At 41.2% G+C, this 24,621-nt stretch overlaps 1 protein-coding gene across 6 annotated transcripts in view; it reads right to left on the reverse strand.

The window, feature by feature from the left end:
• CNTNAP4 (contactin associated protein family member 4) overlaps positions 1-24,621 on the reverse strand; it is a 278,641-nt gene that overhangs the window by 61,680 nt on the left and 192,340 nt on the right. For all 6 annotated transcript variants that reach the window (XM_047790390.1, XM_047790392.1, XM_047790393.1 and 3 more), the window contains 4 exons: positions 21,474-21,593; positions 10,458-10,655; positions 4,822-4,978; positions 494-621 (listed from right to left, as the gene is read on the reverse strand). In XM_047790390.1, the coding sequence (XP_047646346.1) occupies positions 494-621; positions 4,822-4,978; positions 10,458-10,655; positions 21,474-21,593 (603 nt within the window). The remainder of the gene's footprint in view (positions 1-493; positions 622-4,821; positions 4,979-10,457; positions 10,656-21,473; positions 21,594-24,621) is intronic.

Below are 24,621 nucleotides of genomic sequence, written 5' to 3' on the forward strand. Positions count from 1 at the left end.
TCCAGTTTAGAGTGCTAATACACCAAATATACAAAACAGCATGTCCCATTGATTTCGAGTAAACACACACACACACTGGAAAAAAAATGAGATTAAAAGTTGAAGTATGTTTGATTAAACTGGCATTCGATTCTACTGATGTTCTAATTTCACCCCAGGCCCAACAGGGGGAAAGCTCACCCCACAGTCTCAATCATTTTATACAGAACCAAGGCTCTTCTATGTGGATAACAGCATGTAGAAATTTAGGCATGATTTTATAAACCGATTGAAGCAACATGCTTAGCGGATCTTAACAAGGTTTGCTGTCACAGCATCTACTCCAGAACTTTGCCCGTTAGAGGGGCATTTTGTTTGTGGACTGACTTCAGGAATTCTGCCGCACACTGCGTTTGAGTTTGCCCCAGAGACGTCGGATTCATTGTTATATGCTAGAAATCGGTTCTTAAGTGACATCGCTTTCCTCAGACACATACATGTCACCACCACTTACTGTCTCCCCGGCAGAGCAGAGGCCCGAGTTTATACGCGGCTTCGGAATGAGGTCGACGGGTATCTGTAATCACAATCTTAGTCACGGGCAGATGTTCTTTATAAGAAAGGAATCCCGTGTCATTGGTCCTAAAAAAACAGGAACAACAACATGATTCTTAAAATTATTCTGATTAACATAATTAGAAAGGGAACAATAGTCCTTATTGCGTTTCAAAGCCAAGATGCTCTGAGCTAAATCTGCACACACAAAAGAGTCGGGATGAAATGGCCCATGCCAGCATGGAAAAATAGGGCAACATTTTAGTATCTCTTGGGAACGGGTTTTTTTTTTTTTTTTCTAATGGCCACACTCAGGGCATATGGAAGTTCTCGGGCCAGGGATCAAACATGAGCCACAGTTTCAATCCATGCCACAGCTGCGGCCACACCACACAGCGGGAAGTCTGGATGGAATATTTTAAAATTCAGTTGGCTGTTTTCTACCTTTGGATGAGATGGTAAATCCATTGCCATGTAGTGTAATGATTGGCAGTGTGTTTGTAGATCTACCGTTTTGGTATTTGTTTATTTTTCCCCCCAGGGTATCTTCTATTTCTGTTCCCCCTTTCCTGCTTCCTCTTGGTTTACTCCATTTTTTTTTCTTTTTTGCATTCAACTTTGTTTTTTTCCTCCCTCTAGCTACATGCCTGTGCATTGTATTTTAATATTGGCTTTCTGGATTTCAAAATGCACCCTTAATTCATCACAGTCTACTTAGATTTTATGTTGTATTATATTAATATAAAATGTCAGAAGCTTCCTACAGGATAATTTTTAATGCCCTTCCCTACACACACACCTGTTCTTTGTACCATGGCTGTAATGTATATTAAATCCAGATGTTACAAGTTTATAATACAATTAAAAAGTGAATTTTAACTTGTTTAATCAAGAGAAGAATTTAGACACTGGCTTTTACATTTACTGGCACATTCACGATTTCCAGTGCTCGTTATTCCTTCCTGAAGATCTGCGTTTTCTTCCAGTGTTAGTTCTCTTTAGCCTTAAGAATTTCCATCAGCATTTCTTTTCTTTTCTTTTTTTCCTTTTTGCTTTTTAGGGCTGCACCTGCGGTATGTGGAAGTTCCCTACCGGGGGTCGAATCGGGAGCTACAGCTGCTGGCCTTCGCCACAGCCATGGCATCGCCAGATCATTCACCCACTGAGGGAAGCCAGGGATCGAACCCACATCCTCCTGGATACTAGTTGGATTCATTTCCACTGAGCCACAAGGGGAACTCTTTCTTCTTTTTTTCTTTTTTGCCATCAGCATTTCTTTTTTTTTCTTTTTTTCTTTTTTTTTTTTTTGTCGTTTCTAGGGCCACACTTGCGGCATATGGAAGTTCCAGGCTAGGGGTCTAATGGGAGCTACAGCCACTGGCCTATGCCACAGCCGAAGCAATGCTGAATCCGAGCTGCATCTGTGACCTACACCACAGCTCATGGCAACACTGGATCCTTAATCCACTGAGCGAGGCCAGGGATCAAACCTGCAGCCTCATGGTTCCTAGTCAGATTCGTTAACCACTGCGCCACGATGGGAACTCCCCCGTCAGCATTTCTTATAGTACAGTTCTGATGACAACAAATTCTCTCAGCATTTCTTTAATCCAATCAGGACTTTTTATCTTTACTTGTGAAATGTCTTTCCATCCTTTATAGAATTCAAGACTGACAGTGCTTCCTCTTTCAGCACATTAAAGATATCATTCCATTGTCTTCTGATCTATGCTTCTGAAGAGGCAGATGTGTCCTTATTCTGTGTATGGAATGGACTGCTCCAGATTCACCCAACCTGGCTACTTTCCGAACATTCATCTTTATCACTGGTTTTTAGCAATTTGAACAATAAGCCAACGTGTGCTCTTCTCCAGTTTTTATTCTGCTTGAGATCTTCTGAGTTTCTGGAATCTGTACATTAAAGTCATATTAGTGAGATACAGCATAATACATTATCCCAAAATGGGGTGACTTAAAAAAAACACCTTTTATGATCCATGATTCTTCTGATTTATGATCCTTTGGCTCAGGGTCTCTCCCAAGGCTACAATCAAATGTTGGCAAAGACTCCAGTCAACTCAGCATTTGAGTGGGGCAGGATCTGCTTCTAGGCTCACTCAGGCACCTGCTGGCAGTACTCTACTCCTTACTGGTTGTTGACTGAGGCCCTGAGTTACTCACTGGCTAAAGAGTTCCATTCTTTGTCCTGAAGAGCTCGCAACATGGCAGACTGCTTTATCAAAACAAGAAGACTAGAAGAGGCAGAGAGAGTTTCGAGCAAGTGAGAAGTCAGTCTTTTGTAACCTCGTCAACCTTTACCACAGTCAATTCTTTAAAAGCAAGTCACAAGGTCCATGCAACACATAAGAGAAGGACACTACACAACAGCATGAATAACAGGCAATGTGGTTAATCGGGAGCCAGCCACCTTGGAGTCTTGCTTCCAGAGATGTTGATTAAACAAATGTGAGAAATTTTCAGCCATCGTTTCATCAAAAACGTTTTGGCCTCATTTTATTTCCTATCTCTCTGGGACTCTAATTTCTTGCCTGTTAAATCATTGATATTTTCCCACAAGCCACAAAGGGTCAGTTAATTATTCTCTCAATCTTTTCTTTTCCTGTGTTCTTCAGATTCAATGATTTCTATTGATCCATCTTCAGATTCATCAAAGATTTGTTCTGCTGTCTCCTGTAAGAGTTGAAGTCTATGCAGTGAACATTTTACTTCGGATGTTGTATTTTCCAGTTCTGAAATTTGTAGGTGCTTCTGTCATAAAGTTCTCATTTATCTGCTGAGAATACCCTCTGTTCACCTGGGATTATTTTCATCTTTAATTCTTCACATGTTCTTAACAGTTGCTTTAAAGTTTCTACCTGCTAGTCAAACACCAGTATCCCAGGGTTTGCTGCTAATGGCTATTTTAACTTTCTTTCTTTTTTTATTTTTATTTATTATTTATTTATTTATTCATTTATTTTTAGGGCCACACCCGAGTCATATGGACGTTCCAAGGCTAGGGGTCGAATCAGAGCTGTAGCCACCAGCCTACACCACAGCCACAGCAACGCCAGATCCAAGCCGCATCTGCAACCTACACCACAGCTCACGGCAACGCAGGATCCTTAACCAACTGACCAAGAACCTGAATCGTCATGGATACTAGTCAGATTCATTTCCACTGCGCCAGGACAGGAATTCCTACTTTTACTCTCTCACTTTGGATCAAAGTTTGCTCTATTTTGGCACAAACACTAATTGTTATAAAGTTCTGGATATTATGGGTGATCCACTGGAGAGAGTTGATTCTGTTATCCTTCTCTGAAGATTGTTTCACAGGCAGTTGCATCACAACCTCATCACAAGGATGGGAGAAGGACCTAACACAAGGTTGTGATGAAGGAGGCTTGGTTTTATCCATCACAGGGCTGGACCTCAGTCAATTCCATTCTCAGTTTTCAATCATACTCAGCTGTGAAACACAGTCTTTGCTATAAAGATATGGACCTTCTTGCATTTGGAAAGCTGATGGCTCTACAAAGCTCATCTTGATTCATGAGACTAAAACTCCAAATTTGAGCTGGTGAAATCTCTGGGTGGACTCTTCAGTCTTCTAGCTGCCCCTCTCTGCTGGGTTCCTAAGTATCTTCCCTGCGCAGGCACAGCTCAGGGGTCAGGGGGAAGGGCAGTTGATAAAACCCACAAGTGGTTTTCTCCTTTCTGACATGTTCAGAAGTCAATTTCCAGTCATTCTGGCAGCTTCAAATGACCTTTCCTCTGACACCCCAGCCAAACAAACAAACAAACAAACAAAATTTAGTGTTCCTTTTTTTTTTTTTTTAACTTTTTAAGTCCCCACCTGAGGCATATGGAGGTTCTCAGGCTAGGGGTCAAATTGAAGCTGCAGCTGCCAGCCTACACCACAGCCACTTAGAAGAATATTTCCAGCTTGCTCTCCAAATCGCTAAACATTAGAGATTTCCTTTATCAAAATATGATAGTTCCCCTTGTGGCTCAGCAAATTAAGAACCTGACTAGTATCAATTAGGATGCAAGTTTGATCGATCCAGGGCCTCTCTCAGTGGGTTGGGGGGATCCACCAATGCCATGAGCTGTGGTGTAGGTCGCGGATATGGCTTGGATCTGTGCAGCTGGGGCTGTGGCATACACTGGCAGCTGTAGCTCCCATTCGACCCCCAGTCTGGGAACGTCCATCTGCTAAACATGTGACTGACAAAAGAAAAAAAAATAGGCTTGATTTGAATAAGGAAATCATACGGAAATCACCATTCATTCAGGTCAGCATCACAGTTGCAGGAATACTGAGAGTCAATGCAGTTCCCCTCTAGTCCACAAGCACATTTTTGAAGATCAGGCAGAGAACCTCCCCAGTAAGTCTGTGTTTCATTGGTTCTTCCAACCCACCAACTCAGAGGGGTTCCATCTGAAAGACAAAGGGGAGAGATGTGACAGTTGCTTTATACCCCAATGCCTTCCAGGCCAGTATAATTCCCTTCCTTCCCCAATCATTAAAAAGGATAAAAGGGAGTTCCCGTCATGGCGCAGTGGTTAACGAATCTGACTAGGAACCATGAGGTTGCGGGTTCGGTCCCTGCCCTTGCTCAGTGGGTTAACGATCCGGCGTTGCCGTGAGCTGTGGTGTAGGTTGCAGACGCGGCTCGGATCCCGCGTTGCTGTGGCTCTGGCGTAGGCCGGTGGCTACAGCTCCGATTCAACCCCTGGCCTGGGAACCTCCATATGCCGCGGGAGCGGCCCAAGAAATAGCAACAACAACAACAACAACAACAAGACAAAAGACAAAAGACAAAAAAAATATTAAAAAAAGGATAAAAGGAGAAAGAGAGAGCAAGATTGACTGGGTGTAGTAATAGTCCCTACACTGTAACGGATGGCATTTCCTTAAGAACCCTTTTTTTTTTCTGATATTTCATTACTTAAGCTTAAATGATTGATATATTTTTCTTGGAGTAGAAAAGAAACCAGCAGTTTCTGTTTAAGTCACGCATAAGAGTAAAAAGAAAAATGTGTTGAGAGCAGTTTACATATGCAATTTCCTTAAAAATAATTTTTGAAACAAGCCATCAAATTATAAATCATAGTAATTAACATCTCAGAAACAAAATTGATTTGAGGTCATGAAATCCCATTAAAACATTATGAAATGCTCTGTAAAGTCAGTGATTTATCTCAATATATGTACTGGCTAAAAACAAACCAGCTGTTTATTCAACATTAGGCATGGTATAGCACTCTCTTGTATGATTTAAGATATATTGGGAAGCATGTATTTTTTTCTTCCATTTACTGGTGTGGCCACATATTTAGAGACTATAGAAATAACACTGAAAAATCTTTATGCCCGAAGCCAATATGACACTCAAAAACCAAATTTCCCTTACAAATGCATTTCTTTCTCCAATGAAATGTTCAGCTACCAGTCCCTTCACAGAGCTCAGACTAAACATGATGCTGAGGAATGAGAGCAAAGAATAGACACAGTGTTTAGATGCAGCATGCAGGCAATCCGTCTTAGGGAAAAACAAGTTAGATCGAAAAAATCAGTCACTTGAGAATCAGGGCATGAGCGGAAGGTAACATTGAATCAGCTCCTCAGAGATGCTTGATCATTTTCCCACTGATCTTCAGAACTTTTAAATTGTTATTGGCCCTACTTTTACTAATTTCTCCTTTAATATTGCCAGGGCTCATAAATACTTTCTACTAGGTCAGACCTCTGCTAACACAGGCAGTCTTGCTGCCAGCATCACTGTATGTTCCTGCTCACTGTGCTAAGAAAACAAGTTACTGGAAGCTTGTGTTGTGCATTAATTAATATCAAGAATCTTCTTCTTCTTTAATTGCATGATTAACTCATCAACTGAAGGCAGAAATCCTTCTTGAAACACTTCATAGAGCTATTTCAACATACTGCTTAAAACACTGTTATGTTCATAGATTTTAAAAAAGAAATCATAATTCCTGAATGCTGAATAATATTTTCACATCTGAATTTGCTATCTTCCCTACAAAATAGCAACCACTTTATATTTGAAAGGTACCGAATACCTTCGGTATTCCTTCAGGATGTTTCGAAGTGTCCTGAAGAATTTACATTCATGTAAGAAGAAAATGATGAGGAATTTTTTAAAGTTGAAATTAAAATGATAAAATAGCAGAGATCAGTTAAATCCCTATAGTTAAAATCCCAAATAACTTTTTTTTTTGTCTTTTTGCCTTTTCTAGGGTCGCTCCCCTGGCATATGGAGATTCCCAGGGTAGGGGTCTAATCTGAGCTGTAGCCGCCGGCCAACACCACAGCCACAGCCACAGCCACACCAGATCCAAGCCATGTCTGTGACCTATACCACAATTCACGGCAACGCCGAATCCTTAACCCACTGAGCAAGGCCAGGGATCGAACCCGCAACCTCATGGTTCCTAGTCGGATTCATTAACCACTAAGCCACGATGGGAACTCCCCAAAAAACTTGTGTATTCAGGCTGATCATCCTTCTAGGATGCTGAGTTACAGATCCATGGCTTGCTGAAAATGTATTTTCATACGTATTTCATTTCATTCATCCACAATTACGGCACCAACACTACTTGAACTGCTACATTTTCAAGATCTAAAACTGTACAATTAACTTGTGTGACACTACCTTCCTGATCTTCCCCATCTATTTCCTGCTGTCATCTCAAAAGCTAAATGGTTCCCTCTTTTCTTTTCTTTTCTTTTGATCGCCACACCTACAGCACATGGAGGTTCCCAGGCTAGGGGTCCAATCAGAGCTATAGCTGCCAGCCTAGGCCACAGCCACAGCAACGCCAGATCCCAGCTGCGTCTGCGACCTACACCACAGCTCACGGCAACGCCAGATCCTTAACCCACTGAGCAAAGCCAGGGATCGAACCTGCAACCTCATGGTTCCTTGTTGGATTCGTTTCCGCTGTGCCACGACGGGAATTCCTGGTTCCATCTTTTCTTTACTTTTTTTGATTTTTCAGAAAATTTATTCCAATGGAAGTATGTGAGATGGTCAATCTCAACACACTTTTGCCACCATTACTTTTATGTTCTAATTTTTACATCGTTTTCAATTGAATTTTCTAAAAATCTGATTTTAACGCGTGTTTTTAACTATTATTGAAGACAACTATTTTTGCCTTAAAAATTGTTCCACGACTTTCATATTGACATTGACGTTTCTCTCTTCTTTGTGCAGACTTCCTCTGTGTTATTCGTTTTTGTAGTTCTGTTTATCTTATTTAAGATTATTTATTAAGAACAGGGCTCTATTTACATCTAAATAAGCACATATATACACATTTATGTGGACATGTACATATGTGTAAATGAGTATGTGTGCATTTAAATATATTTGTGTTGACATGTATACTTATAATTTTTTAATAAAAATTATTTTATTTTTATTATTATTTTTTAATTTATTTTTTCTCTTTTGCTTTTTAGGGCTGCACCTGTGGCACATGGAAGTTCCTAGTCCAGGGGTTGAATTGGAGCAGAAGCTGCTGGCCTATGCCACAGCCAGAGCAACACCAGATCCGAGCCTCATCTGTGACCTACACTGCAGCTCACCGCAACACCAGATCCTTAACCCACTGAGTGAGGCCAGGGATCAAACCCACATCCTCATGGATAATAATCAGGTTCGTAACCTGCTGAGCCAGAATGAGAACTCCCATGTACTTAAAATTTAAACACGTTCCCTCTTTTCCACCTGACATCCATTGTACATGATTCTAGGGTCCATTCTAGGGACTACATGACTCTACATTCATTCTAGGGTCATGGACCTGAGGAAAATCTGTGTATTTAACAGTCATCCTTATCCCCTCTTCTACAGTCTTCTAGACTTTACTATTTTCTTTACTAGTGGGTCCCAAGCCTGGCTGCAACACCTGAGGAGCCTTAACAGAAAGATGCCCAGGGAACCTCTGGCCCTGAAGGCAAGGACTCCCTATTCTCTGGTGTTCCTTTCCTTGACGTGGTGCTGGCTCACTCACATTCTTGGGGATGTTGCTTTCCGGGTCGTGGAGAGTTTGATTCACTTGTGATTCTGATGACTACCTTTCCTTTTGTTTTTCTTCTCTAGTTAAGCCACTCGGTTCATTCTGCTCCCTTGCATTCCCTTATCCTTCTATAGTTATCGGTCTCATTCTCCTTAGAATACACTTCTATAGCTGCTTATCTATTTTTTTCTTAGATTCCCAGAGCAATATTCAGTGAGAATGAAAAAATCCGCTGCATACGGACCTGGTATATTCCCTAGAACCACAAAGCATCACAGAGCTGGGAAGAGGGGAGCTTGCCTCATGCACTTTATAGGGGTTATGCCACCCAACGATGACCACACCCCCCTCGGCTTGGTATTACTGGTCCCAATTCAGTGAAGAGAAAACTGAGAATTATTCACCCCTCCAAGTTCTGTACCTAATCAACAAGAGACCTGGAACTTGAACTTAGATCTCTCCCCCGCCTCCAAATCCCATGGTCTTTGCACGACAAATATCTGATGGGCAGTCGCAGATGGCATTGAGGTTAGGGGGGATAAGATATGAGGGGACACAGCAAGGTGTGAAGAGGTGGCAGGGGCAAGAGGCCGAGGGAGGACATTCTGAAAAGAGGGAGGAAAAGGAGGAGGAGGGGGTGGAACTCAGGCACAAGGGCGAAGGGAATCAGATTTCTTAAGTGGGGAAAGTAAATAGGAGAGGAGCTTCAGTGGAAAGGAAAGGTTCGGAGGTCACACCAAGCATTCAAACGTTTTCTGCATGATCCACACAACACAGCCATTCACATACGAAACACATTTCTCTTTGAAGTCCTGTCCTTCTCCCTGGAAGTCCAACCTCTCGTAAGACAACCCATGAGGGTGAGCGTGAACGTTAACAAAGTGGCTTTCTTGTACAGATGTCTTAGAATCTTCTCTGATTTCTAAAAGAAAATGCACCTGAACACTGCTGCTAGAAAAGAGAGTATGGGGAAGCAGCATGAAGGTTCAGAAGCAGGTGAGTCTAGGAACACACAGCTGAGTGGGTCGCAGTCAGACAGTAGAGAGGAACGCACTTAATCAGTAAAGTGTCCTAATGGAAGCAGTGTTTCCTCGGGGTTAATTCTCTTCATAAAGACGAGTTTTGGGCTTGTATATTGGGTGGTTAGGAGATATGGACAGATGGCCAACTGAGAGGCCAGCAGGAAAGGTCTTGCGATAACTTCATGAATGAGGTCATTAAGGCCCCACGAAGACAGAACTGCTGGGTCTCGAGATAGTCTCACACAACGAGATGTTCCAGCGGGAGAAAACACACCACCAGAACCATCGTTTAAGAGCAGAGTGGTTCTTAAAAGCAGAACAAAGAGTTAAAAGTAGTTTTCTGATTTCTCCTTGGGTTACTAAAAAAAACCCCTGTGTTTCCAGCAGCCTGTTCTAATTTTCAGTTATGCCCAGAGGGTAACTGTCAACAATCCATGAAAAAGAGTCACAGGGAATAGTCCCTTTCAGAAAACAGAGTCATATTTTTATTAGCTCTTGGCCGTGATGAAACAAATCGTGTGTGTCACCTGCCCTTGCTAAGGGATCAACCCCGCGCATTCGTCGAGTATCACAACGAAGCCCTTTTCTGCCCAGTTCCCGGGTGAAGCCAGGGGAAGACCCTAAAGACAATTAAGGCTTTGAACAAATCTCAGGGTTAACGGACCTTGTTCTTTTCTTCCGGCAATGGCATCTCTGTGACCCCCCCGACTGTGACATGTTTGCTAAGCACCCACCCTTGGCAGCTCTATGCCAGCACCATGGCAGCCAGAAAACGCTGCAGGAGCTGGTTATGTAAAGCCCAGGCTGGGCTCTGTGTGGGGGGACAGGGGGCCTCCATCTACATACCTTTCTCGTTCACAAGCCGTGACTTCCTGCAGTAGTAGGTCAACTCCTGCTCGCAGTACTCTGCATGGTTAATTGTGGCCTGGAGCTGCTCCAGGCTGGCCACGTACTTGAAAGACCCAGCGTAGGGGTTCTCGGGATTGGTGTTTCGGACTCTCGTTATGTCAGAGCCATTGTGCTGTATGATGGTCCACGCCGTTTCTTGTAGGCAGAAATGGGGGAAGAAAGAGAGGAGACCATCACTAGTCTGCAAAAGTTAAAATAAATAAAGAAAATCAAAATCACCTTTTATCTGAGTCAACTTTCTCTAGTCATCAAACCTGAGAGGCAGAATCAACACAAGTGGACTCTCCAAATGTTTAAATCATAGTAAAGTGCTTCTTTTCCCTGAAATGTACACACGTGGCGTGCATTTGCACTGATTTTAGCCTACGTTGGCCACATCATTGAGCCAGAAGACATTCACGCACTTGCAAACATGTTCCCTCTTTCCCACCCGAAATCCATTCTACATGATTCTAGGGTCCATCTAGGGCGGGATAAGGGGATAAGGATGACTGCTAATACACAGATTTTCCTCAGGTCTATGACCCTAGAATGAATGTAGAATCATTAGGAAAACTGATTATTAAAGTCTGTGGTACATTTCACCAACTCTGACGGACATTCTACTTTGAGAAGATGCATCATTATTTTTCTTCAAGAGAGAAAAAACAATGCAACCTATTATAACTGTAAAACATTGTTGACACATCCTGAATTCAGAGACATAACAACATGAAAAAACATGCATCTTTGAATTTTTTTAATATATATTTTTTTAATTTTCTCCCCCATTTTTTTTTTTTTTTAAATTAGGGCCACACCTGCAGCATATGGAAGTTCCTGGGCTAGGGGCCGAATCAGAGCTGCAGCTGCTGGCCTACGCCACAGCCATAGCAACCCGGGATCCTTAACCCACTGAGTGAGGCCAGGGCTAGAACTCACACCCTCATGGATACTAGGTAGGTTCTTAACCCGCTGAGCCACAATGGGAACTATCTGAATTTTTTAAATATTTTAAATGACACAATGTCAGTAACAACACTTCTAATCTTAGAAATCATTCATGCTGGCAGCAATAAGAAAGTCAAATTTTTACGGCCTATCTATCTCTCATCAGACAACTTTTCAATATGAGTGCACATTGATTTCTTTTTAAATCAAACCTGAACTATTCATTTTGGTACCCTGCATAGTTAGCAGTGCAACAGGAAGTTACTCTTCTGAACACGTGACACAGCGTCTGCAACTCAACTAACACAAAAAATAAAATATCTTTGCGTGTGTTCTAGAGCTGTCATTATTGGCACCTGGGTGTCTGTAAACTGTTCCATCATACTGATCATCAAAATCATTGAGAGAAAATAAAAATCCTACAAGGTCGGTAACAGACAATAGGCATATGTATCTATCCTTCAACCCTCCCGGCAACAGGCTCCATATTATATTTACTGTGATATATGCAGGCCCAAGAACAAGTTAATCAAAAGGCCTCTAATGTAATAGGTGAGAAACAGATTGGAGGTTGTCCAAACTCTGCTATAAATGTGCTGTTCAGCCACATCACTCTTCTGTATTACAGAGGAGTATTCCAAATTGGAGAAAAACAGCAGGTAGAAAATGTCCCCCTCTTTTAAACTAATACCTCCAGATCAACAATCATACTGGAAAAGACATTTCACTCCCACCCCGCTCCTGGTCATAAGAATTTTGCATAGAGGGGCCTGCTAAACAAATGAGACAGGAGGCGAGTGTCATAGCTGTACTGCCTTCCACGTCTGGATCACTATTTTCTTCTGTAACGATGGCTGCTATTTTATTTCCACTGTGCATTTCCGGTCACCAAAGAGCTTGGTCAATAAATGTGCTCCCTCAAAATGATCTATGAGCTAATGAAATTAATTATGGATGGCCAGACAGCAGGACAGGGCAGAGATCACTGGGAGGTCTGGGCTGCAGACTTGGTGTGGATCTGTGCCCTAAAGGAAGTGAGGTGAGATCTGAGCCTCTATTTCCGAATTCAAAAAAAAAAAAGGAAAGAAAAATAGGTGGTATCTAGGAAGCAACACAGCAGGTCTGAAATTCTATCATTAGAGTTACATAACCTTGGCTATTAGAAATTTAAGCTTAAGAGTGCCCGCCGTGGCACAGCAGAAACGAATCCAACTAGGAGCCATGAGGTTGCAGGTTTGATCCCTGGCCTCACTCAGTGGGTTAAGGATCTGGTGTTGCTGTGGCTGTGGCGTAGGCCCGTGGCTATAGCTCCGATTAGATCCCTAGCCTGGGAACCTCCATATGTCGTGGGGGTGGCCCTAAAAGGACAAAAAGACAAAAAAAAAAGAAATTTAAGATTATTAACCAGGCAGAGCTGTAACCCCAGTCTCTTCTGGACTCTGCTTTCATTATTCAGCAGAATGATTCCTCTTTTTCTGGTGGTGAATCAATGGCGTGCATGAAGCAGCTCAACTCTGGCTGAGGCTTTGCCAAAAGAGCAGGACAATAAACCTACTTGCGGCCTTTGTCTCTTTGCCTTCCCCGGCGGTGAGTATCCACTGGGTCAGGATGAACACAGGAGTCTATAAAGATCTTCTAAGGTGTGAGAAATCCAAGGCCATACTGCATGACAACTGTTAAAGGGCAGCTCATAGAAATGCTTCCTTTTGAAATTCTAACATCTCCATACTATGCTAGTTTCTGTAAGTGGTTTCATTTTCTAATAAAAAGTGCTACCCAGGATGGAGTTATATGGATGCTGAGCTTATCAGACAATCTAGAGTCCAGGGCAAGGCAGAGACAAGGAAAGCCTCACAAAAGATTCTAAGCAATGGAAGTGAAAGCCCAGCATCCAGGGTCCAAATCTCCTGGGCTTTACGAGCAGAAGAATCTCTGCCAACTTAACCTAAAGCCTCTGTACTGTTTTTTAGGACAGGATCATTTTCTCTGATGTTTTTTACAAACACCTATTTGGCAATTACAACTATAAAAGTCATGGACTTCATAATTCCCAATTCAGCATTTTGTGATTTATTCTACTGGTTCCCCACCCCTCTGCCACTGGTCTGTGAGCTCTATTACAAGAGCGATAGGTTCTGACTTGCAAACGACACTAGCTCTGGCCTGTGGGCTCGACACAACATGCAAAAGACACTAGCTTTGGGAGGAAGAGAAACAAAGCACTGTCCAGACCAGATAGAGCACAGCCGCCCAGGTATTCTGGCTGTGATGCTATGGTGGCTCTGAGAGTCTCATCACCTCTTAGCAGTTTGGGAACTCTGCAAATAGGTATCTGATGCATTCGCCAAATAATGTTCAGGCTGAAACTTTGAGGGGTAGGAGATGCTGTCTCACTTGCAAGGCAGCAAGTTATCTTACCTCCTAGACGAATTATATCTGTTTAGCTCTCTCTGCCAATCTGTCTACCTACAGTGAGTGCCGAATGCACCTGCGCCCACTGGACTGGCACCATGAGAGAGGGACCTCCCAATTACAAGACCTGGAGTTTATGGAGGAGCGCTGGCCCATCTTCTCCTCTCCAAAGAGGGAGAGGAACTTTGGCTCTGGAATGCAACAGATCTTCTCTGAGGAGACGGCAGACGAGCCTTTAGGGTTTGGTTTGGTTTTGTTCTTAATCATTCTTAGAATGTAGGCAAATGCACCTGGGAGAGATAAATTTTAAATCTCTCCAGAGAAATCCACTATCTCTAAGGTCTAAGACACATTTACATTAACTTATCCTTTAATACAGACTTCCAGTTTTTTGTTTTTGTTACGTGACTGTTTCCTTATAACAAGTAATTCTTGTCTATAGAAAAGCAAATTCTGCTTTGCTACGCAGACCAACTTCCACTCTGGAAAAAGCCAGTTTCTCCTCCCTTCGCACAGTCATTTCAAGAGTATTGATGTAGCAGGTATGTCTGTTCTTTGCATCTCCGAGAACTGGTTGTAACATCTTACCAGTTTTTCTCATTAATAAGGTAAACATTACACGAGATCTTCAAAATGGGTTGTATAGCTTTTATTTTATATCCGTGTAAGATTCATGATTTTATTTTTTGGAGGGGAATTATCCTTTACCAAATGCAGAGAGAGTTGTCAAGGTAAGGAACACAGGGAAATGAGTCAGAAGAGATAGCAGAAAATCTATGAAATTCATAAATACACTAAACCCTTGAAAGGTAATTTGGGTCTACCAGTGAGTACCTCTCCCTGAAGTGATTTCTAATATATAGATTGTATGCAAAGCAACTGAGTAATTAAGAACTTGATTTATCTTGGGCTGCCTGCTCTTTTTTAGCGTGATAACAGTGTAAAGAAAAAACATGCGGTTTAAGCAATACAGTTGCAGAGTGCATGTTTCTTCAGGATTAATAGCTGTGGGTGATAAGGTGATAAAGACCCTAAGAGTAGGCAGGAAGTGCTGCATTCAAGAAAGCTGGGAGATGAAAAGACAGCTAGCATCCTGGAGCAAAACTTGACCTAAACAAGGCTGCATTTGAATAATGATGGCTAGTTATTAATTCTCATAGCTCTTAAGAAGGTTTTTTATCATTGCCATCCCTAAAGTAAAAAAAGTTCTGTTTTTAAAAATTGTTTTTCTTTTTATGGTTGCACCTGTGGCACCCGGAAGTTCCCGGCCAGGAGTTGAATTGGAGCTGCAGCTGAGGCTTACACCACAGCCGGGGCAACACTGGCTCTGAGCCGTAGCATCTTAGACCCATACCACAGCTGTGGCAATGCCAGACCCTTAACCCACTGAGAACCCACATGTTCTCGGGATCTTTTAGCTTGTTCATGATTAAAGATGTTGAAATTCATATGGAGTCATCTGTTGGGCAGTAATTCTAGACTCAGAACTGTTTTTTTTTTTTTTAATTTATTTAAGCTACATATCTGTAATCTAACGATTCAGCATTTTGTCATCTTGGTAATTGGTATAACTGGCTGCTCTATCTTGAGGATATGGGCTATTTTTTGGTTTTGGTTTTGTTTTTGTCTTTTAGGGCTTCACTTGTGGCATAGGGAGGTTCCAAGCTAGGGGTTGAATTGGAGCTACAGCTGCCGGCCTACACCACAGCCACAGCAACTCGGAATCCCAACCCACGTCTGTGACCTACACCACAGCTCACGGCAACGCCAGATTCTTAACCCACTGAGCGAGGCCTGAGATGGAACCTGCATCCTCATGGCTCCTAGTTGGATGTGTTTCCACTGTACCACGACAGGACCTCCGATCTTGAGGATATGTTATCGGCTACAAGCAATGAGTCTTTGAGAGGATGGAGCCTTCTCCAGCTGGACTATTTTGGGGCTGGGAGAAGAGACCAAGGTTTTAGCTCTTGATCTATCCCCAATAATATTCCTTAGCTGGCCTCCCTGAACCTCCCTGAGTCTTGGTTTCCTCATTTGCAAAACCAGATCCATAAGGCAAGTTTCAAGTTGTAACATGTTATTTCTCACTAGGTTGTTAACATTCTGGGGGTGGCACTTTTGTTTGAGTATATTTCAATATTCCAGAGCTTCTGAAGACACTTCCTGTCTCCTAACTGGGTTATCTGTGTCTCCGCCCCCCACTGATGCTTTGCAAATGGCTTTAGGTTTTGTGAATGTCTGCTTTTTCATCAAGACTTCCTGAGAATTTTGCTAAAGCCCCTTTAACCTCTCTGTGTGTGTACATATGTAAATTTAGTCAAATTATTGTAGAATTGAGGTGAGACACAGGTGCCTAAAAGAAGGCGCATTAATGTGCTAATGCGAGGTCGATGTTGATTTAATAGAAAAGAAACAAGTCATTCAATAAGATGAAATTGATAATCCCTTTATCATTTAAGTGGTCATGACAAATGCACATGGCCTATAAATTACTGAATATTATGCGTAATATAATTCAGGCACGTATGTGTGTGTACATAGTCAGTTCTGATTATCTGCAGATAATTATTATCTGTGAATTTGCCTACTCACCAAAATTTACTACTAACCCCCACATCAAGACTTGAGGCACCCTCGCATGTGTGCAGACACAAAGCAGCAAAAAAACCTGAATTGCCCAATATGAATTTCAGTTGCCCAGCTAAGGTCGAACACAGCCATGCTCAGACTCTGTTTCAGCCCTCCAAGTGGAAACACACATTCTTCTTGGGGTCTCTTTAGTGCCATGTTCTCTGTGCTTGGTGATTTCACTATTTAAAGTGGCCTCCACGCAGAGTTCTGAAGGGCTGTCCCGTGTTCACAAGCAGGCAAAGGCTGTGATATGCCTTCCAAGAAAAACATGTCAAATAAGCTTCCTTCGGGTGTGAATGATAGTGCTGTTGGTTCTGAGTTCGATGTTAATGAATCAACAGCATGCATTAAATAAGGTGTCCCTAACCTGAAACACCAGTAAAACAAGGTTACGTGTGGATGGGTTGATGAGACTATTATGACCAGAGGCTGGCAGGACCCTAATCTTACGGTATGTCCCCTGGGAGCAGGTGTCCAGTATTTACCAATTCAAATGCCTGTGGTTACTTTACAGAACACGACTACCACGGATAACAAGCAGTGCGTATGTGTGTGTGTCTGTATGTGTTTGTGCTTCAAAGCTTTAAAGAGTACAGGTACTTATCAACTTAGAGGTATCTGGTTCATAGGATCAAAGCTTCCTAAACGTGTGTATGTGAATAGTTTAGGATGTTTTTGTGGAGACGCAGTGAGAGATGATTAAACCTCACTCACAAGTCCAGTTACACTAACAGGAAAATAAAAATCAAAAAGTTATTTGATGCTAGAACCCCTGTCTTTCATTTTCAAAATGGTCCTTTCTCTCCATAAAGTCGTGGCACACTTATTATGTTTAATTGTCACATAGCAGAGCAGGGGGTTCTCTAAAGTTTGAGAACCACGGGTCTAAAAGAGCAATTCCCAAACCAACGTGCACATAAGAATCATTTGGGAAGATTTTAAAAAATACTGCTTTCCTCGTCTTACCCTGGTCCTCCTGCCTCAGGGTGCTGCCTGGGAATCTGGACTATGCAGCCTTGGGGTTCCACTGAGGGATAAACCTGGAGGAATTGGCAGCTGTCTTAGGTTGCTCTGGCACACGGGGCAGCGCTGTGGCCTGAGGGTTTGTGCCCCCATCAAAATTCATGGGTGGAGTCACTAACCCCCAAAGGTAATGGTATTACTAGGTGGCACCTCTGGGAGGTCATGAGGTCGACAGGGTGGAGCCCTCATGAAGGGGATGAGGACTCTTAGAAAAGCGACCCCACGGAGCCCCTTCTATCACGTGAAGCCCCTTCTATCACAGGAAGTCTGCAACCCAGAAGAGAGCCCTCCCCTGAAGATGCCGGCGCTGTGATCTTGGGTTAGGGTTAGGGTTAGGGTTAAAACTGTGGGAAATACATTTCTATTGTTAACAGGCTACCCAATCTGTGGTATTTCGCTAGAGCAGCCCAAACAGACGAAGTCAGGTGGCATCCTCAGGGATGGTGAGAGCACACAGGACGTTGTGTTATAGGAAAACCTCTAAAGATCCATCTATAGTAATTTCCCCAAATATCTGTTGCCAAGGTTTTACCACTACCCAGCAGTTTTTAGAATTACACATTAATACAAAGGGACTGTTGTTCCCATATTCAGCTGCCTTCTCAGTGTCTCATTTGAAGGTGTAACAGACACCTCGAATTCAGAATGTGTGAAACTGAGATCCTGATCTTGCCCCACAGACCTTTTCTGATCACATCTCAAATAACGGCAACTCAATCACCAATGGACAGTTGCTCAAGCCAAAAATGTGGTGGGAGTTTTGGTTTCCTTTTTTCTCACCCCATACACATAATCAATAAGAAAACTGAATCTTGGAGTTTCGTCATGGCGCAGTGGAAACGAATCCAACTAGGAACCATGAGGTTTCAGGTTCGATCCCTGGCCTCGCTCAGTGGGTTAAGGATCCAGCATTGCCGTGAGCTGTGGTGTAGGTCGCAGATGAGGCTCAGATCTGGTTTTGCTGTGGCTGTGGTATAGGCCAGCAGCTGTAGCTCTGATTCGACCCCTAGCATGGGAACCTCCATATGCCGTGGGTGTGACCCTAAAAAGAGACAAAAAAAAGGAGAAAAGAAAACTGAATCTCCAGCTGTCTACATGGCCATCCTCCTGTGAAAGCCACCATCAATGGCTCTTGCCTGGATTCCAGCATTACTTGAACTTGGTCCCCAAATGGGCTTCCTAACTCCTGTTATACACATACATTTTATCCATGTGTATGTATGCATTTGGTATATACATGCATATGTAGGTATGTACATGTCTTCTAACACCTTCCTACCCCTGCTCCCAGATAGGCGTTTCCCAACACAGGTGCAATCATGATCCAATTAAAGGAAGTTAGACTGCACCCACCATTGCTTGAAACTCTCCAATGTCCTCTCATTCAGAAGGAAAACCAGAATGAACACGTCGTAAGGTCCCATGACTCTTCCTGTCCTGCCCTAGCCCATCTGATTCCCTCTTGCTCTCCAATCAGTTGACTCATCATGCTCCAGCCACACTGGATCTGGTAAGATCACCTCTCTCAGGACTTGGCACTTGTTCTTTCCTCTGCCTGGAAGGCTCTTTCCTTAGATATTCATTGCCTGATTTTAAGTAGTGAATTCTCTGCCACACCTCCTGCTCCAATTTAATATTTCCTTTTTCTGTTGATTTTGCTCCATAAAACACTGACTTTCTAACACAGCACTATCAAGTGTAAACTTTCTGCAATGATGGGATATGTGGCTATTGGACAGTTAAAAGGTGACTAGTGAGACAGAGGGACTGACTTAAATTAACCTTATCTTAATGAATTAATTTAAATTTGTAAAATTTGTCTCAATTCATTTAGTCATATTAATTAATTTTAATTCTATGTGACTCTAAATGGGAATTTGTCGCTAGTGTGCACCATATTGGACATGACAGTTCATCTGTCATTTGTGTTTGATGATGAAGAGATGAAGATTCCCTTTTACAGTATTTCCATAAATTTCCCCCAGCATCACTGGTTGAAAAGATCATCTTTCCTTCACTGTAAATCAATGCCAACCTTGCGATGAATCAACTATCCATATTTGAGTGAATCTACTTATAGATTGTCTATTTTGTTTAAGAGGTCTATTTGTTTATCCTTGTGCCAATCACACACTGTTTTACTTAATCTATCAGTATAATGTCTATAATCTGGTAGAGTTGAGTCCTCTAACTTTATTCTTTAAGATTGACTTGGTGCTTCTTGACCCTTCAAATTGGCTGATAAATTTTAGAATCTTCTTGCCAATTCTCCCAAAACAGTTACACCAACTGACAAACACCCTGCTGAAATTTTAATCAAGGTTTGCACTGAATCAATATGTAGTTGGGAAGAACTGAATTTATACCACCATACTGAGTTTTCTAATCAATGAAAGTTTTATATTTCTCGATTTAATTAGGATTTAACTTATCTCAAGATTATTTTACATTGATCTGAGTAAAAGCTGTGAACATCTTTCTTTAGGTTTATTACCATGTATTTGAGATTTTTGATGCTGATAAAAATAGACTCTTCCAATATTTCATTTTAATTGCTTATTGGAGCACACAGAAATGAAATTAAGTCTTATGTTAACTTGATATTTAGTGACGTTCCTAAATTTTAAGTTAACCTATAGATTATTGAGAATATTCCCAATACATAACCTTGTCACCTACAAATAATGACAGTCATAGTTCTTCCTTTCCAATATGTCTTTCATTTCTTTTCTCTTGCTTTATTACACTGGCTAGGATTTCTAATACAATGGTGAACAGAGTGATAATAGCAAGTCCTTGTGTTAATGTTGGTAAAAAGTGTAAAGTTTTCAATATTTTCACAATAAACCATGATATACACTGTGGGTCTTTTGTGAGCACTCTTTAACGTATTAAGCAAATTTTCTTCTATTTATAATTTACTGAGTTTTTGTTTTTTCTTTATCATGAATAGATACTGAATTTAATCAAACACATTTTCTATGACTATGATTTCCTATTTAAATTTATGTAAGTCAAGAATGCCAGAATAAAATTCATGTTTACCCAAATTTACAAGTAAATATTTTTCAAAGCTGTCACATGCATCAATATTTTTAGTTTTGCTATTATTTAAAATATTTTTCAACTTCAGTTTTATTGACAAAAATCATATACATTTAAGGTATACAGCGTGATGCTTTCATATAAATATACCCTGTGAAATGATCACCATAATCAAGATAATTAGCATTCATTACCAAACATAGTTACTTTTTTTTTCTTGTCATTCCCCATGTTGTGCCCCTCTAGCAATCACCTGTTTGTTCTCTGTATCTATGAGTTTGTTTCTGTTTTGTTATATTTGTTCATTTGTCTTGTTTTCTGGATTCAACATGTGAGTAAGAACACATGGTATGTATTACTCTTCTCAGAGGAATAAAGTCTCTCCATTTTGTTGGGGAACTAATAAGATGATACATTTATTATTAGATGTTCTACACAGATACCACATGCAAAGAAAATAATGGCATTTTAAATCATTACCATTGAACAAATTTTTTTTTTTTGGTCTTTTGTCTTTTTAGGGCCTCATCCATGGCATGTGGAGGTTCCCAGGCTAGGGGTGGAATCAGAGCTGTAGCTGCTGGCCTACACCAGAGCCAGAGCAACATGGGATCAGAGCTGGGTCTGCAACCTACACCACAGCTCACAGCAATGCTGGATCCTTAACCCACTGAACAAGGCCAGGGATCAAACCTGCGTCCTCATGGATGCTAGTCAGATTCGTTTCTGTTGAGCCATGACAGGAGCTCCACCATTAAACTATTTTTAAAGATTTACCTTAAGTTCTGCTGAACAATACCCATTTTAATCAAGTTGCAAATTAGGTCAATTTTTTACTAGTTTCACTTTAATCTTGTGTTTAAAGCATTCACGCAAATTTAACTATTAAATGAAAGTTGATTAACTCACCAGTCATATTGCAATATAGAAGAAATGGTTCCAGGGGACCACTTCCATCTGAATCTATATAGTAAAACCCTGAAGTGTTTCCTCTATGCTTATAGGCTTCACATGACTGCTCATAGATAGCTGTAAAAAAAAAATATGGATCATCATAAATGAAGCAGTATAAAATTAACATCTTAAATTTTAATTTGAACACGAAATACTCCAAGTCTTGAAATTTAATATGTACATAACTGACCAGGAGAAAAGGTAACATATCCTTTAAAACAAAACTCATTTTTTAAAATTAATAGGGATGAAAGGAGGTGAGATTTTAAAAAAGGAAGAATGAGATTGTATTTCATGACATTTTATCACTAAAAGAATATGAGATTATGCAGGCAAAACAAAAATTTATTTTATTTTTACATTAGGTAAAAACGACAAAAGAGAAGGTAGATGTTTTGAATGTTCAGATACTTACAAATTCAACGTGATATCCATTTTGGACATCCATCCAAATGGATCTTTTGACAACCATTTTCAAATTTTAATAACCTAACATCTGAAACACAATAGTGTAATCTCCTTAAAGAATCTACTATTACCCAACAATTATGCAATAGAAAAGTTTTAAATAAGCCTGTAAGTATTCTCCTTTCTTGCATAAAATTATCCACAGATAAAGTCCTTCTTCTCATAAAACAAATATGATTTACAAAGCTCCTCATCAATAATTTAAAAAGTAATTTACAAAAGTAACTTTCTCTAATGCTCTGTAATGAGAATTTAAGATAATTAAAATTCAAAGCACAAGAAATATTTATTTAAATATGCCCTCAAGTGGTCTCAATGTGTTCTGATCCATAATTGGATGTTTTTAATTGTACAGTTATATATTTGTCACGAACAAGGTTTGATATTAACAATTGCATATGATGTGCTCATCTCACGGAACGCTTGGCCAGTGTCAGGGTGATTTCCATCAAGCTTTTAATGTCGTTAAATGAGAAATAAACCATTCCTTGAACGTCCTTCCTCGATCTAGTCTAAATTTTTGAAAATGATGTTAATGAGTTTTTAGACAACATGAAATAATGTAACTAATTTGCTCAGGGTCACAGAAATTTCAGATGCCCATACAAATTTACCGCCCCACTCCACATTTTCTTGGTTTTACTTGGTTCTTTTTGCATATTACATAGACAGAAATATAAGATGGATTGTTTTCTGGTCACATTTGTATTTTGTGCAATGAAGTGGGCATATGAAAATGGCTTATTTATATATTCCTACACACACATACAAGTTCATAAATTCCTTGAAGGAAGTTGGCAGGATATACGCATAACTTTGCAGGAAGGCTGGTGTTAGAAGGACACATGATGGCATGTGGATAACTGAGAGTACGTTTGCTTTACGTGTATTGCTTGATTTGTTTTATAACATGACTGTTTAACATGTTATTTTCTAATAAAACCATTTAAAAGACCCCGCCACTGACCCTCCCTCTGCTCAGGCTAATGAAAGTCACGGCTTCACTACAGTCAGGTTTGTCATCCTGGCCCCATTTCTCAGGTCATTGGCAAAAAACCTTCTGCTCTCTTTAGACTACCTGCTGAGAAGAACCTAATAAAATAATTCAATGATTGCATCCAAATTGCTGGTCACAGATAAAAATATTTATGTACCATCTAATTTTTCTGGCTCAGAGCTATTTGTGTTTCTATTTAGATCCCGTCATTGATAAAAGTTGAAGATAAACAATTAGTCCATTAAAACATATTCCATTCACTTTCTATTCTGAGTTGGTTACTATAATTGGGATAATGGAGGACATGAAAAATTTAAAAACACGGTCCTCCTGCTACTGCTGACCCAGGACGAGGAACTTGGCCCTGGCTTCGGCAACAGCGGGCATTCTTCCTGATCTTAGGAGGCTCCAAACCACACAAGTGGATGTCCCAGGGATGACATTAGCTGCAGTGGTGGCAGCCGGGACGTATCCCTGCTCATGTCCTCTCCAGCCCCAGGTCGGGACTTCTCAGGGCCCCTGGAGACTCTGGGGCTGGGAGCCCAGGACTCCAGTCTCACCTCTGGCAGGAGTACAAAGCTGCACATCGTGAAGAGACAAGTGCGGTGAGGCTGACAACGGTACCTAATGCCAAGGAGACAGGCCATAGTACTAGGAATTAAATTGCTCAGCAATGGCAGCAATAATAGGAAAAAAAATGGAGTGGAAAAAAAAAAAAAAACAGACATTCAGGGGTCTCTCCATCCTGTGTCCTGAACAAGTGGACAAGAAAATGACATGAGACGCCAGCACCATATGCTATCGCTTCCATGCGGAATCTAAAAAAAGCACACAATGACCTTCTTTGCAGAACAGATACTGACTCACAGACTTTGAAAAACGTAGGGTTTTCAAAGGAGACACGTTGGGGGTGGGGGATGGGCTGGGGGTTTGGGATGGAAATGCTATAAAATGGGGTTGTGATGATTGTTGCACAGCTCTACATGTCGTAAAACTCATTGACTACTAAAAAGGGACACAAAAAAGAAAATGACATCAGTCTGACAACACATGCCAACAGGTCACCGGAAAAAAAAAAAAAAAAAAAAAGGAAAAAAAGCATGGCTTCTAACACAGGAAAAGCAGACAGGTGGTGACCCCAGGCTCTGGAGTCTAACGGCAGAAAGTGCTCACATTCTCACTGCGCCTCCACTATTTCAGGTGCTCTGGGCTCGGTGATTAATGTGTTAATAGGCACCTACTAAGGTGGTCAGCAGAATTAAATGAGTTGGGACACGTAAAATACTAAAGCAGTACCCGGCATTTAGAAAATACTCAGTAAAATTAACTACTGTGATTCATACCATTATCTGCTGCCCTCGTCCTCATCATCCTTATTAATGGGGTTGCAAAAGGATTTAAAGATTCTGCAGTGTACTGTGTATTTATCCTTGGCTGCCTTTGTTTTCTATATGTAGTTTCTCTTTGCCAGGTCTCCTACTACTTTCCGTCCTGTCTTATTTCATGTATTTCTTTTCTTAAACCTATTATTTTTTACGTTATTTTATTTGGCCTGCAGCATACAGCAGCTTGATGTGGGACCTCAGTCCCCAGGCCAGGGACTGAACCCAGGCCACGGCGGTGAAAGCATTGACTCGT

Source organism: Phacochoerus africanus, chromosome 8, assembly GCF_016906955.1.
Source record: "Phacochoerus africanus isolate WHEZ1 chromosome 8, ROS_Pafr_v1, whole genome shotgun sequence".
NCBI lineage: Eukaryota > Metazoa > Chordata > Mammalia > Artiodactyla > Suidae > Phacochoerus > Phacochoerus africanus.